Source organism: Gopherus evgoodei, chromosome 4, assembly GCF_007399415.2.
Source record: "Gopherus evgoodei ecotype Sinaloan lineage chromosome 4, rGopEvg1_v1.p, whole genome shotgun sequence".
Lineage (NCBI taxonomy): Eukaryota > Metazoa > Chordata > Testudines > Testudinidae > Gopherus > Gopherus evgoodei.
In genome coordinates, this window is record NC_044325.1 from 16619234 (window position 1) to 16635635 (window position 16402).

The 16402-nt window shown below is 41.9% G+C and overlaps 1 protein-coding gene across 2 annotated transcripts in view; it reads right to left on the bottom strand.

Annotated features, from left to right (window-relative positions):
• The window catches only part of KCNH5 (potassium voltage-gated channel subfamily H member 5), a 248629-nt gene that overhangs the window by 164304 nt on the left and 67923 nt on the right, over positions 1-16402 (bottom strand). For both annotated transcript variants that reach the window (XM_030558539.1, XM_030558540.1), the window contains exon 7: positions 8215-8644. In XM_030558539.1, coding sequence (XP_030414399.1) covers positions 8215-8644 — 430 coding nt within the window. The remainder of the gene's footprint in view (positions 1-8214; positions 8645-16402) is intronic.

Here is a 16402-nt window from a genome sequence, read left to right on the forward strand (position 1 = left end):
TTGTTTAAAGGAACTGCAGAGGGCCCTGCCCATTCTCACCCACTGGCCCTGTACTTCCCAGGGGCTCAAAGGGTATGTCTTTATTGCATTGTAAACCTGGGCTCAAAATTCCCTACCCCATCACACAAATCTTTCTGACTCGGGTCAGCAAGCACTCAGGACCTGGGTCCTAGCACAAGTCCTGCTGCGACTGAAGTCCAAGCCCTGTCCTTTTGCAGTGTGGACTCAGCTGAAGCTGCAGTCCTGACACATAGAGTCTGTATAGTGCAATGTGGATGCAGTAGCATGGTTGTAAGACCCAGACCCAGCAACTGTAAACCCAGGTTTAAAATGTAGCTTGAAAACTTGGAAACGTGGAGTCCACAAGTGCAGGTCCCACAGACCCACATTTACAACGCAGTTTAGACATGCCCAAATTGGCCAGGAAGGGTTAGGCATGAGGCCTCCACTGGCTGTAGAGAGGTCAAAGCCTCCTACTGTCCCAGGAGCAGAAGACCAGGGAGGGCAGGAAGGAATCATGTCCCTCCTACACCTACCATTGCTGATAGGAGAAGCAGAAGGAAGAAATTTCTGTACATAGGACAAACCATCATATGAGACAGTAGAGCACTCAAAGTGCCGTATTTTATTCATCGTTAAACATACAGTCCAGTGCATTCCTGCAGACATAAATCCTCCTCATTCATATTCCATTGCAAGCCTGCTATTATTTGTTGCTGTGCAAAGTATGATTTAATCTCCATGGCCGCTAATGATTTTTGCTGGGAGCTGCTCTATTACATATATTTTCATAGGAATTAAAACTAAATCCTACAGACCCGTGGGACTGCTTGCCTGGAAATCTGCCAGACAAGCTCCCGCTTCCAATTAAGGTATCATTCACTGCTCAACTGGTGTACAGGTTTTGCCATTGCTTAACACATTTGCTAGATAGCCCTGCCTGGGACATGCCCACAGCACCCAAGTGGCCAAAAATGAATTGACTAACGTCACTTGAACAATAAAAGAATACTCTGGAATGAATTATTTGCTGGCTTTTAGCAACAACTTATCTTAGCACTGGAAGCAGACCACATCACACTCCCAAACAAGGGATCTGAACCTGAGAAAACGCACGCCTGGTGTGTAGGAAGCAGAGCTGTAGCCTTCAGAAGGTTCTGTTTCAGCACAGTTCACTCACAGTTCATTAGGAAGGGCTCTTTTACAAGGAAAGGTGTATCAGATGAGAACACCTGACCCACTTTCTGCAATAAATGTCTCTCCAGCTTGTAAAACTAAAATAGGGGAATGTTACTGAAATGAAAGCTTCCCACAAACCGTAACAAGGCTGAATCACAACTACAGGAAATGATTATGTTTTCACTGTTTCCAATTTACAGATGCAAGGCATCATACTGTACATGTTTAGTGCCAAAAGAATTGTCATCGTTTTGACCTTTGAAGGCTGATAGCAACTCACATGATAATACTCTGTAACTGCGCTTTGTGGAAATTGCTGCAGTAACTACTAGAAATAGGCAAAGCTTCTGGAGGAGGTTTACAACCACATAAATTATGATGAGCCATCACAAAACTAGCTTGAATTAGCAAACTTTTCCCTCTGTAATTTAAACTCAATGATTCTTTTAAGGATGAGTCAATGTAAAAAAAAAAACAAAAAAAAAAACCCACCTATTTTTTTACTCTCAAGGGAAGCCTGGGCTAGGTTTTACAATATCCGCTCAGAGGTAGAATGGCCAAACAGAACTTCAAGGCTCTTTCGAGGGCTAAGGGATGAACAAGAGATTCTTCTGGGGGTTTCATATTCAGAGATAAAGCAGACACGGTTAAACACTCAACACTCATTGTCTCAGGTGTTCTTCAATAACACGGCTATGATCTTCCACTTATTGAAGGAAACCCTGCAGCACTGCAATCCCTGCAGAGAGGCAAACATTGAACTTTGGTGCTGCTGCATTTGAGATGTTCACATGTATGTGAAATAGTGGGACAGACTGTGGGCTCCTGCTTAGGCATGGCCTACTCCCACCAGGACAATGCCAGGAGGCCCAGAAGTAGCATCCTAGTAGATAGGAGTGGTTGGTAGATCTGAGAAGAAGGCAGGGCCACACCACAGCACAAGCATTCCAGACTCTGTGGGGAAATCCATGGGCCAGCCCCTCCATAGGTCCCTGGACAGAATGGCTCCCTCCGAAGCCATTTATTTCCTCCCTGCGCACACCAGGCATTCTCTGAGAGGAGAGTCTCTGAGATTTCAAGCTGATAAAGGCAACAGTAATACCTAAGAGGTTCCCAAGGCATGGTGTCACAGACAGCCAAGCAGCCCATCACATCCCTTCTTCTGCAGGGGTTTCTGCAGGTTGATGGGCAGGAAGGATACCATGTTGGCTCTCCTCCCATTTCATCCACAGCTGCCAAGTTCCAGAGCAGGAGGCAGCACAGGATGATTTTCTTGGTGCTGGAGGGAGATATGGCTTTGGTTACTCCAAATGCTCCCAACATACACCATCTTGTTTTCTCTCCTCCTTTCATTACCTGCGTCACTTCCTCCCTCCAACCCACCTCCTTCCAGAGCCCGCCCCTAAAACCGGCTCTGCTGCTCGTGTGCTCTTTACTCACTGCCTCTTTCCCACCAAAGCAGAGCTGAGCACTAATCAGAGGAGCATTAGCATGTGCCAAGCAGAGATAGGAGCTGATCAATGCATGTGTGCCTAGATCTGGCCACACAGTTCAGCCAGACCTGAAATGCAATTGAGAGAGGGGAGGGAAGTGGCAGTTTCCACTGCTCTCCCTCTATCCATCTTAGTTACTTCTTTGGCCACCAAGCACTGTAGAATCTGAGCACGTCACAAACGTTTTGCCTCATAACACGCCTGTGAGGGAACGAAGTGCTATTATCCCCATTTCACAGATGGGGAACTGAGGCAGAGAGACTGCAGTCATGTAGGAAGTCTCCAGCAGAGCCGGGAACTGAACCCAGGATCTCCCAAGTCTCAGGCTAGTGCCCTAACCAAGGACGATCCTTCCACGGCTGGCAGCAAAGAAGTGAAGCACTGTGCTGAAGAACTGTCCCTAATCCTCCTCCTCCCTGTTCATCCCAATGCTCTTTTCTGTTTTCTGATGGCTTGTCTGCTTTCTGTATGCAACCCCACTTTCCTACATCTTCCTCCTTACCCTCAATCCTTTTCCCCTTTGCCTCTTTCTCTCACTATTGTTCTTTCTTCTCAGACCCTCTCCTGTAAGGATCTTGCAGTACCAGGTCTTCAACCCCAACCCATGGACTTTAAAATGAAAGTTACCCGATTTGGTAAGTTTCACATTCCTGGCCACAAACCTTAGGCTCATTACCCAGCATGTTCAATTATGTGAAACTGACCAAACCCATTCAGTTACTCTAAGACATCAGCTGCAGATCTAATGTAACAGGGACTTTGTTGGAGGAAATCACAAAAGGGGAAATTGGAACACATAAGGGGAGCGTAAATTGCCAGGAGATAATGGGAGGCTTGAGGGAAAGGTCCCTCATGCAGGATAAGATACCACTGCTTCAGGCAAGAGACTTGACAGATATGTCTGCTCTCTTCAATCTGTGCAGTAGAGGAGATGCAATGACATAATCAAAGCAAAATGAGCTATAATAAATTAAATTCCCAATGCACTTTCCGCCTCCAGAAACAACAAAAATAAAATATAGATTTATACAGCACAAATTTCACTCAAGAGTCACAGGTGCCTTACAATAAAAGCAGCACTGTTTATTATAGTTTATCTTTTTAAAAGTTCAGATGCAGCAAACAAAACTGTTTTTAACTTAGCATTAAACACCAAGATGGACTGAGCAAGGCAAAGAGATAGCCAAGGTATGTTGTATGAGCATGGAGTAAAGTTGCTAAAAGCACTCTCTCCTGAAAGAGGAAAGGTGATCTCTCTCAGAGAGACTAAACAACCTGCCAGACGTGACTGCAATGAACAGCCAGGTGACCAAAGATCTGCCAAATGTACAGCCAACCACATTCACTTTGTTTTTCCATAGGGAAATCTGTGCTGTCAGCTGCACAGCTTTAATGCTTCATTAGTTTTTAAATGAATGCCTTTTGGGAATGCTGGCCACTCATATAATCTCTCTAGATACACTTTCCTCCTCCAGATAACTTCACCATTGAAAATAGCAAACTTTAGGCTTGCACAAGTCACTGCTTGTTGATAATACAGCAAATAATGTATTTCATAGCTGAAGATTGCATGCGTAGGCAATTGGGATTGTGATGAATTACTATCACTGTTTCCAATGTTAAGCTTAAGACATTTATTTGGCAGTTAGAAAAATGTTGCCAATACCAAACTACTGGTATTAGCAAACATTTACAGGATTAGCACTATAGTTTAGCATCTCTCAAAGGAAAAAGTTCTTTTCTGGCTTATTACAGTTTCTCCTGCATGCTTTCCTCCTTGTATAGCTCCTTTTTGGTTTTCATGCAGTCAAATTGTCAATAATGTTGTCAAGGTATTTTTACCACTTTGAACTTTAGCATCCAAAAAGTGGGGACCTGCATGTACCCTTCTAAGCTTAATTCCTAGCTTAGATCTGATAGCGCTACCACCAGCCAAAATATAGTGTTTGGCACACTTTCTGTTCCCCCAAAACCTTCCCTGGGGAACCCAAGACCCAAACTCCTTGAGTCTTAAAACAAGGAGAAATAAACCATTCCCCCTCCCAGACTTTCCCCTCCCTGGGTTACTCTGAGAGACTACACTGATCCAAACTCCTTGGATATTAAAACAGAGAGGAATTAACCTTTCCCCCCTCCTTTCCCCCCACCAATCCCTGGTGAGTTCAGACCCAAGACCCAAACCCCTTGGGTCTTAAACAAGGAAAAAAATCAATCAGGTTCTTAAAAAAGAAATCTTCTAATTAAAGAAAGAAAAAGTAAAAATTATCTCTGTAAAATCAGGATGGAAAATGTTTACAGGGTATTCAAATTCATATAGCCTAGAGGGACTCCCTCCCCCCTAGCCTGAAATTCAAAGTTACAGCAAACAGAGGTAAAATCCTTCCAGCAAAATACACATTCACAAGTTAAGAAAACAAACATAAGACTAATCTGCCTTTTCTAGCTAGTACTTACTATTTTGAAACATAAGAGACTGTTTCAGAAAGACTGGGGAGACCTGGGGTGCACGTCTGGTCCCTCTTAGCCCCAAGAGCGAACAATGAACAAAACAAACAACACAAACAAAGACTTCCCTCCACCAAGATTTGAAAGTATCTTGTCCCCCCATTGGTCCTCTGGTCTGGTGTCAGACAGGTTCACTGAGCTTCTTAACCCTTTACAGGTAAAAGAGACATTAACCCTTAACCATCTTTTATGATAGATGTACACACTCAAATACACACGCACAATCCAGCAGGCCTAATTAGTGTACATATATAGCATGACTGCAACGCACAAGCCTGATATTTGCAAGCAGCCATGGCTAGTTAGCCATCTAACTAGCCATGTAAGCAATAAAGCAACCCATTTGTTTTATTTAGATTTAAGGTTACATTGCACTCACAAGTATGATATGTGAATGCACAAATTAGGCCCACATAATTGGGCATGTAGATTTATATGGGCCCATCTTTTGCAATCAGATCCTCAAACATTCACTATTAAATCTGCAAAAAGACCCAAATTTCTACGGATTTAATCTTAAACTATAGATAAAAAGTTAGGTTCTGCTCCCTGTATCTCCCTTTTATGGGCAAAATCCTGCTCACCTTACTCACATGAGTAGCTACAGCAATGCCATTGAGATGAGACACTTGAAAAAGACAGGTAGGATTTTGCCCCCTCGCTGTTCATTCTCTGTACATGCAGATTTGCAGGCTTTGTCCCACTTCACCCTAATCCCCACAATCCCAGTCACCAATTCCATTGGATAGTTCATAGAATCATAGAATATCGGGGTTGGAAGGGACCTCAGGAAGTCATCTAGTCCAACCCCCTGCTCAAAGCAGGACCAATCCCCCACTAAATCATTCCAGCCAGGGCTTTGTCAAGCCTGACCTTAAAAACTTCTAAGGAAGGAGATTCCACCACCTCCCTAGGTAACCCATTCCAGTGCTTCACCACCCTCCTAGTGAAGAAGTTTTCCTAATATCCAACCTAAACCTCCCACACTGCAAGTTGAGACCATTACTCCTTGTTCTGTCATCTGCTACCACTGAGAACAGTCTAGATCCATCCTCTTTAGAACGCCTTTTCAGGTAGCTGAAAGCAGCTATCAAATCCCCCCTCATTCTTCTCTTCTGCAGACTAAATAATCCCAGTTACCTCAGCCTCTCCTCATAAGTCATGTGCTCCAGCCCCCTAAACATTTTTGTTGCCCTTCACTGGACTCTTTCCAATTTTTCCACATCTTTCTTGTAGTGTGGGGCCCAAAATTGGACACAGTACTCCAGATGAGGCCTCACCAATGCCGAATAGAGGGGAATGATCATGTCCCTCGATCTGCTGGCACTGCCCCTACTTATACAGCCCAAAGTTCTGCAATGATAGGGATGTGCCCAGCCTGTGTGTCACTTTGATAACACTTAGGATCACTATCGATATCAGCCTCTGGGATGGGCAAAGACTTTTGTTAATATCAAACCTTTAGTTCCAGCATGTATCTTTCATATCTGTATCACAGGTTTCAGAGAAGAATGTAAAAACAATGTGCCCAGTTGCAGGAAATGCAAAGATGACGACAAGCCCCATTTCCTCCGCTCCTGCCCTGCCCCAGGTCATTTAATGATGTTGTTCAATTACCTGTGAAAGTCACTTCCTCTGCACAGCATTAGAGCTCTCCAAAAAAAGCAAGGAAAATAAGATTATTGAAATATTTAAGATGCTGTATAATCATTCTACTGTCCCAATACTCAGACTTCTGCACATAGTATCAAACATCATCGACAAAAAATGTGCAGCTAATCACCACCTGTGTATTTTCTATGTCAGATACACAGTAGTTCAATAATGGTCTAGCTTTGGGGAGTTGATTTTTATAGATTGCAAGGTTAACTGAAACACATTACGCAAAAAAATCATTAAAAGCAAATTGTATGACACCACACTGTAGACATGCAGTCAGATTGCTGATTCCCTCAATCTTAAAAACAAACTGAACGTGTTAAATAGAGTAAATAGGTTTAATAAGCTGAGGAGTTTAAAGAAAGTTGCTTTTTACAGTTCAGTATTTTGCAAAGATGGACCCAAGTGTTAGCTGAGTTAATTAGCAAAGAGATTATGCAGATCCTAATTTGAAAGGTTTTGTTTCCATCTTTGTTATATAATCACTTAGTGGTTGTACAGAGCTTTGACAATGTAAAGCATTAGTAGAAGTGCCAAGTATTATGATTATTCAACAGTAAAATATTTCCCTCTTTCACCCATATTATATTAATATTTATTACATTTTTCAACAATTCCCTGCTATCATTTGCCAGCTACTCAAACGATGCTATATTTTGAAGATGATTTTTCACCAAAAGAATTGTCCAGTGCTCTTGCCTAGACTGCATAAAACAAGAAACAGTCCTTTGTACGATCATTTTAAAGCCATTTTACAGGAGCTGCGAAATAGCAGGAAACTGAGAAGAGGTACAATATAGCGTCTTGCAATGATCTCCTCTACCTCCAGCTTCCATGGTGACAAAAGTTACTGTTCTCCAGAGATAAAAATAGAGCTTACAGTAAAACCAAGCCAATGCGATAAAGGCACAATCATCTTATGCAATCATCATGCTTTTTTGAAAAACAGCTAGGACACCTTGATTGTTTTAATACTATGGGCTAATATCAGCTGGGCACCATCAGTGTGTGTGTGCAAATTTTAACGAAATTCAAATTAAGACACTTTAAATGTACGCTAAATGATCTTTAAAAATGCAAAGAAATCCTAGCCTCACTATACAACAGTGATCATACTTAACCTTGTCTAATCACAAGCTCTGACAATAAAATTGTTCAATTTTTCAGTTGTGGTTTCAGCTTTATTCCCTGGTTATTTATCTGCAGTGGAAGATGCTAAAATATACTGTGTGTGTCAAGAGTGCTGATGCCAAGCATAGGATGCTGAAAATGCAACTAACAGTACAACGATCCAGTGCATATGGTTTAAATATTTCTCTTTTAATACAGTACTAATGCAAAGATCTACATGCAAAATAAATAAAATGATTCTACTTACAGCCAACCATCATCATGGCCACCGAAAAAATCTTCTCTCCATCTGTGGTTGGAGCTATGTTTCCAAATCCTATTGTTGTAAGGCTTGTCATGGTAAAGTAGAGAGAGGATATATACAACGAGTCTTTGCTGGGGCCTCCTTCCCACTGCCCTGAGCCGCTGGTATTGTACTGATAGGGTGCCCCTATACTCAACGCCAACTGGTAGAGCCAGCTGTCTCTCTTGATTGTATTAGTGACTTCATCTATAACTTCATAGTCCCCAATGCTGTACCATATACAGGCTAGCCAGTGGGCCACTAGTCCAAAGACACAGACCAATAGCACTAGTACTGCAGCACCATATTCCAGATAATGGTCCAATTTCCTGGCAACACGACCAAGGCGCAGAAGTCGCACCACTTTTAAGGAACTGAAAAGGCTGCTGATCCCCTAGAAAAGAATAAGTTCCATTACACCATCAGAAATACGCTATTGAGTAAAACAGCATGTAACACAGCCACTCCCACATTTGCCCTGAGTAACCCTTCCGTAAATATTTTACTTTAATATTCTAGAAAATATAAGACTGTAAACTCACAAAAGCCTCAGTCGGCTAGGTCAAGTTCAGTGCTTACTAGACAAGCCAATGAGCTAGGTCACATCAGGTCTCTTATGAGTACTGAAATAGCATTAGGGAGTCCAAGAGCAAATAAGAAACACCAGGTGTGTTTAATATAAGTGGCTAAGGGCCCACTCCTCTACCATTTTAAAGTCAATGGGAGCTTTAGCATAGATTTCAGTGGGAACAGGTCCAAATTTAAGTATTCAATTGAGAAGGAGGCTTCTCTACGTTTATTGAAGAATTGACCCCTTGCAGGACAGTAAATAGGAACAGGACAGTAAATATCCTGTAGCCAATGCCATATGCTTCAGAGGAAGGTGCAAGAAAACTTGTAAAGGACAGCCATGGAATAACTTGCACACAGGGGAAACTTCTACTATACCACCCATCAGTGACTGGCTGGCCAACATCCTGAAACAAGAGGGATTACATCCCTTATTATCTGTAGTCGCTTCCAGTGTAACGTGGATGTCCTCATTATCCATATACACAGCTCACTAATTCTGAGGGCAGGATACTTACCTAATCACTGACAGCCAATTGCTTTGTTTAGTGGGTATCATATACACCAAGAGCCACTAGTCAGAAATGTACACAAAAGAGAATTTACTTGCTGGTCAACAGACAGGTGTTTCTGTAGAGTAATTTTTTATTTTATTTTATTTTTATTTTTTTTTACTCAAGGAAAGCACAAATAAATGGAAGCACAAATACTTAGGAAATAGAAGCACAGAAAAATGGTTAAAAAGTAATGGAAACATTTGGGAAGGCGCAGAAATGGTGTATATCCCCCTGAACGCAAGTATGATTCACAATGGTTTTAATGGAAGTTATACATGCAGAATCAAGGAAAAATAAAGCTCTCAATTTATTGTAATCCCATAACAGAACTAACTTTTGCATTAAATTAATTAGTGATTCAAAATAGAAGCCATACAAAGGAAGATTTCTAATATAAAATACTAAGAAGTCACAGATATTTAATTTAAAATAGAAATTAAGACACAGAATGCAATGAGGCAAACAGTCTAAGTTTCTGTGCCGAGATTAAATTGCACTTTTCTACGCATCATTATTGAATTAGTCTAGTCAAAACATTAGCTAATTATATTATCAAACTGTTAAATACTGGAATTCCTGTAGTTAATATTAGCATCAAAAAAACACCTTATTCCCCTTATGCATCTGTGTCTCCTATCACAGACTGTATTTGAAGGGTAACCTATGACTGATATTTCTAGATTCAACACATTAGACAACGGCCTTATTTTTGAAATCCAGTATGTTTTCCAAATTCAGTCGTTTTGTTTCAGACCCCCAAATCCTTAAACTGAAGATCTGTGACTGCATTGCGGTGCACACAGTGACTGATACTAAGTAAGGAAGTGGAATTTTCTAATTTTGATTACAATATTCTGCATTTAAATTCTCTCACTTTTACACAAGGTATTCTTACTCTGATTTCCAACTGAGCAGATGCCTGTTCATTTTCTCTAATACATGGTCATTGGTAGAGCCCTGAAAATCTGAGGATATCTACTTTATATCCACAGACCATGTTTGTGGATCTAATGTGAATACAAACTTTGTATCCACACAGGGCTCTAGTCCCATTGGGCCGTGGCACATTGTGACCCTCATGTAAAAAACCACTGAAGTAAATGGAAAAGATTCCCACTGAGTCTACTACAGTCTAAGAAACCCACAAAGCAAAAGCCGTAATACACATATTTTTTAAAAAGGAGAGTATACTACATTGCACCAAATTCATCCGTGGCATCACTCCACCAAAGTCAGCACTTTACAAATTATAGGCCTGATCCTGAAAAGTTCTAAAAACCTTCTGTGACATCAACGGGAAAAAAGAAGAGGATGGGAGAAAGTCCCTGCAGGATAGGGCCCTGCAGTGGGGACACCATTTGCCTGGCTCCCTCGTGTGGCCAGAAGTGTTTCCATGGCACCCTGTCTGCCCCCTCTCTTTGGGGCCCCTTAGAAGTGCCATATAGTCTCTCAGGGGAGGGTTGATGGTAACCCTGAGAAAATGGGTCAGTAGCCCAAAGTAATTCAAGATAGTCCTCAGTATCCCAAACACAAAGTCTGTCATAGCAACCCCATCTCCAAAGCTCCTGCTAACACTGAGCCTTTATTCTGCCCAGCAGAAGCGGAGCCTGCCAGCTCTGCCTTCCTTCGGCACACGCAATGTTCCGAGAGGGAAAGCAGCATGTACATCCCTCGCCTTCTGACGGCTCCTCCTGATTGGTCGGGAGAAGAGCCCTGCCCCAGCCTGCAGTGTAGGGCTCCTGATCCCAGGACCTTAAACTAACAGTCTTCCCATCCCACTGCTAACTGCTGGAAACACTTCCTCTCTTCCTCTTTCAGCCAGTTTCCGAGCCTGGGCTCACACCAATATCCCTGGGATGGGGGTCTTCTGCCCACACCTCCACCCTGCTTAGGCTTAAAGGGCCAGTAAGCCCCATTACAGGCCCCAATACTTCTGTCAAGTAGGTATGTATTATTCCCCTTTTACATATGGAGAGACTGAACCAGAGATTCAGTCCACTGTCAGGCTTGGATTAAAACTCAGGAGTTTCTTTTTATTATTATTTATTATCAGTATTACTGTAGTTTCTAGGAGCACTAGTCATTAACCTGAATCCCACTGTGCAAGATGCTGCACAAACAAAAGGACAGTCCCTGCCCCAAAGACCTCCTTGGGTGTGGTGTTCTATCCCATCAAGTGGCACCGAGACCACTTAGAGAGAAAGTTGAATGAGTCTGTTCTACAGCCTTAGCTTTAGCTTTTAGCTCATACGTTAGAGGCTCATGCACTACGCTCCAGAGGTCCCCAGTTCAGTCCTGCCCACTGACAACCAGAATCTGTTGGCGTTACACTTACAGTCTGACTCATCCTCCTATGCTCACACTCAATATTTTCTCTTTCAAAGTTGTAAAGGTAGGTTGTACCAGTACCATTAACCTCAAAAATAACATTTAACTCCAAGTCTCAGAGAAAGTCTGTGTTGGAAATTATACCCTCTCCCAAATATACATAATGATTACCTTTTATTTTGCATCACTGACCCAGGAGCTATTTATCATACCATAAAACAAAGGGGAACACTCAATTGTAACTGCTATTGATATATGCCTTACCTGAAATAGTACTACTGTGAAACTTGTTCAAACAGCCTGCTAGTCTCCAAGCCAATTTAATTGGATCAATTGTTTTAAAGCCAGTAAAAAGAGATTTACAGTCTGCTTAAACTAAGAAGGTCAGCAGTTTTAAAAAAATCTTTTCCACAAAGCACTGTACCAAGGCCCCAGTTCAGCGAAGCACTTAAGCACATACTTGACTTCAAGCAAATGAGTTTTCCTGTTGAAATCAGTGGGACGACTCAGGTGTTTAAGTACGAGGCTGGGCCTGAACAGGTACCTTTGGTGCTTCCTCCGACACAAAATATCTCCCAGGGATAATGGTGTAACTGATAGATTGTTCACACAGGGCTTTGGCAAAGATTCAATAGAGGTGGAATTAATTAGGACAACTGGATTTTAGTGTCAAATTCATGCCGGAAAGAACATAGGTTAACATGGGCTGTTGTGATTTTAATCCAACAGCTTGCAATTTGTCTTTGTGTTCATTCTCCCTTCAGGCGGCAGGCTGTATTTATATATTATATTATGAGAACTTATGGATCATGTTAAAAAAGTCTATTTTGGAAATCCAAAACTATTTTAAAAGGGGTGTGCTAGTTTGGCCCCAGCACCCTCAAGAACTGTGGGAGCGGAAAGGGGATTTAGAGCAACCTGAGTGGTGCAGCTATGGATCTAGTCCAATTTTCTCATAATATCCTTCAGATGTTGTAAAATACATCCTTGACACTGAAGATCCAGCCTCCTAGGAGAATAATTTGTCATTACATTAACATATCTGGGCAGAAAGTCAATTGAGTCAAATGCTTGCAATATCTCATAGACTACATGTTCTCTACTTGAGGACATCAGATTGTATTATGAACATGAACACAATTCAAAACCACATCTCATGAAATGAAAGGGTTGTGGACAGGGTTTTAAATTATGGCACAATGAGACCAAGCCATTTTCTCATCTCACAGTTTGTTTGGTCTTCAGAATTTTCCTAATTGAAAAACTGTTTACGCAGAAAAGCCATTTCATTTGTACAGATTTGGAAGTATTAAATCCAAAAATAATATTTAAAATCCATTTATGATTTTCTTGTTTTAAAAAGTTCAGGGAATGATCTAAAGTCCATTGAAGTCAATGGAAAAACTCCCCTTGACGTCAGTCGCCACAGAATCAGAAAATAAAAGAAAATAAAAATTATCAAATGGTACTTATTGTGACAAAGCCAGACATTTACAGGGGGGAAAAAAGCTAACTATGATAAAGTTTAATAGCCTCTGTACTGCATATGCTGTTCTCGACTGCACGGAGATTTGTGTTTACTCCAGTTCATCTAAACTCACATTTTAAAAAAAGATACAGTGACTATAAATGGGAAAATCCTGCCACTATTCTCATTTGAAATTATTGTGATGTTCTCCCTCTCCTGAAGTTCAGAATTTGGCCAACTGTTGCTCCATCCACAATTTCATTTCTTTAGTTAATATTGAATCCTCAACTTCCTTGACCCTTTTCTGTGGTTTTAAGTCCTTGTGTGGTATGAAGACTTGGTTGGTTGACAAACTACTTCTGACAATGGAAAGAGATCACATGTGCCTGCCAATTCTTTCAAATCTATCAAACAAATTTGTTAGTCTCTAAGGTGTCACAAGTACTCCTGTTCTTTTTGGGGATACAGACTAACATGGCTGCTACTCTGAAACCTGCAAAATCTAACTGCAATGTTGGTAATGTTGACCACAAGGAATCAGGGACAGTCTTGAAGACCTACACAGGGATAGGTATAGCTGAGTGGCACAGTACATTTCTTCTGGAGAGAATACATCCAGTAAGATTGGGCATTTGCTCTTCTGATCCATGAGCTCTTGTAATGAGTACAAGAAGTTTCTCATCTAGCATCCTTCCCATTAAATAGGCACATGAAGGCATTGGGGATATAGTGGGGCTGGCTGTGATATCTTCTGCATATTCAGATGGTAGCAGTTTTCCTTCTGTACTTAGCTAGAAGAGCATTTTCAGTGAAGGGTCCTTTACTCACCATTGGTTAAACAAAGCCTACATTTGTTGACTTTGATATATTGCGAAGTCTGTTTTCTCAAACTTTCTTGAAATGGCACATTGAACAAGGACACTTAGTTTAGAGTGTTGACTGACTGAGTATTTATCTTGCTGAATTATAGACTGGACTGGTATTAATTTTGCATGACACTATTATTAAGGTTGTCCAACACTTCCTATTATACGACCCTGATTTCAGTTGCTTATAACGTTGCCAAACTTTAACCAGCTAGGCTAAAATTTTCCATTGGTGGTGTCTATCTCATTCTGAGAATGAGGTTAGAGGAAAACACATTGTTTTGCCCATGTTAAAAAAATTTTGGTAATTTTTTCTTTTAAAAGCTCTTGTGCTCCTGTGCTTTGGAGAAGGATTTGACATTTGGCAGGGGAGGACTTCTGTGTCAGATGTGCCTTTTCTTTTCCCAGTGAAAATCCACCTAAATTTGGTGAAGTTTAAGACATTGAGAAATCGTAGCTTGCACATGCTCAGCAGAGTCTTCTTAGATTTTAGCAGCTAGATTCCCCAAAGATTCAATGCACACTGGGCATGCTCCAGCCAGGAGCTGAACATGACTTTCCTCTGCAGCTGTAGCTCTGGGCTGCTACAGGATATGCTGGGTCAGGATGCCTGAAATGGAGGCTCCCAGTGCTCTCAGTTCAGATGCTTCCCCGGATGGGTCCAGGCAGCATAGAACAGCAAGGAATCTACCTGATTTAAACACAGAGGAGTCAAGGACCAGACCTGCAGAGGAGGTGGGGGGACCAGACCAGGACAAGAAACCTAAGGGGTGGAGAATAGGACTGGAGGGTTGCACAGTTGGGGTGAAGAGGGAAACTGGGCCTGAGAGTTGGGGTGGGGAAGGAGACTGGGGCTGGGTGCCAAGGATGGAAATGGGAGGGTGGGGGACTGGAAGACAGTAGGTGGGAGGAAACTGAGATTGAATGAAGAAAGGGAGACAACTCAGACTGCATGGGCAAAGAGACTGGGACTCGGAGTGAAGGGGAACACTGATATTGGACGAGGATCCTGGGGAATGAGATTGGGACTGAGAGCCAGAAGGGCAGGAAACGTGGGCAGGGATGGTGGGAGAAGTGGAGCTGAGGTAGGGGAGATTGACAAATCAGATGAAGACGTGTGGGGAACTGGAACTGGCTGATGAAGGAAACTGAGAACAAGGACCTGGGGGTGGAAGTTGGAATGGCTGGGCACGGAGACTGGGACTGAGGCAGGGAGCCCAGAGGGGTGACACTAGGCTTGCTAGGCAAGAAGACTGGGACCAGGATGAGAAGCCTGAGAAACGGAGACTGCGATCGACTAGGGGAGAGGATTGGGACTCATGTCCCATTCACTATACATGCAGCTTCTGCAACAAACGAAGCCAAGTGTCCTATAGATAAGTCTCTTTCACCACATAATCCTGATTTATCCCCAGAACAGGTCCATTCTGTGTCTAAATGAGGTAGGGGTCCTGTGGAAAAAACAGTATGTAATCATGTGATTAAAAACTATTATAATTCATATGCAAAATGAACTGATTTGAAGCACGGGGAACCTTAATTCTGGCATCTCCTAACTTTTGAGTACTTGATTTTGCAACCTTAATGTTCCCTGAACACAGTTCTTTGTGTTTATAATATATAATGTGCGTACACACATGCACGCCACACAGAGAGAGAGCTATGCACAGGAAATAAGCACCCAGGACAGGGGTTTCAGAAGCATTCAATGTTAGCCAAACTCTGCTCCCATTCACTTTACTAGGAGCAGATTTTGGCCAAAACTGAGGACTGTTAAAAATCCCATTCTTAGAGTCTTAGGGATAGCAATATTTTTATAAAATTGATATAAAAAACATAATACTCTGCAATTATATTTTTTATTCACAGCCATGAAGTATCACAAAACAATCCCCTTTAAGCAACTATGTAAATTTGTTTGATTTTAAAATGTCATCAGCCCAGTTCTGCTACCATTTATACAAGTTTTAGTGTGACTTAAGTCAATGGAATCTGAACAGGGCACATCTTATTCTGAAAAGAAAATATTTTACAGAATAACATCTCTTGGTTACCTTACAATGATAACCTAGCATATCTTTCCTAAGGTTTGGAAATCTCTTTCAAGCATAGCATTGTAAAATCTAGGCACAGCCTTCCTTTAGCTAACGCTAACAGTATGTTGGACCCTTATGTGCACTGAATTGGTAAATTGCTCTTGTCATAACATTTCTTCCCAGATCTGGACCTTAGCGTCCAAAATATGGGTGTTAGCATGAAAACTTCCAAGCTTAGTTACCAGCTTGGACTTGGTAATTGCTGCCACCAGCCAGGAATTATACAGTGCCTAGCTCACTGTGGTCTCCCCAAAACCTTCCCAGGGG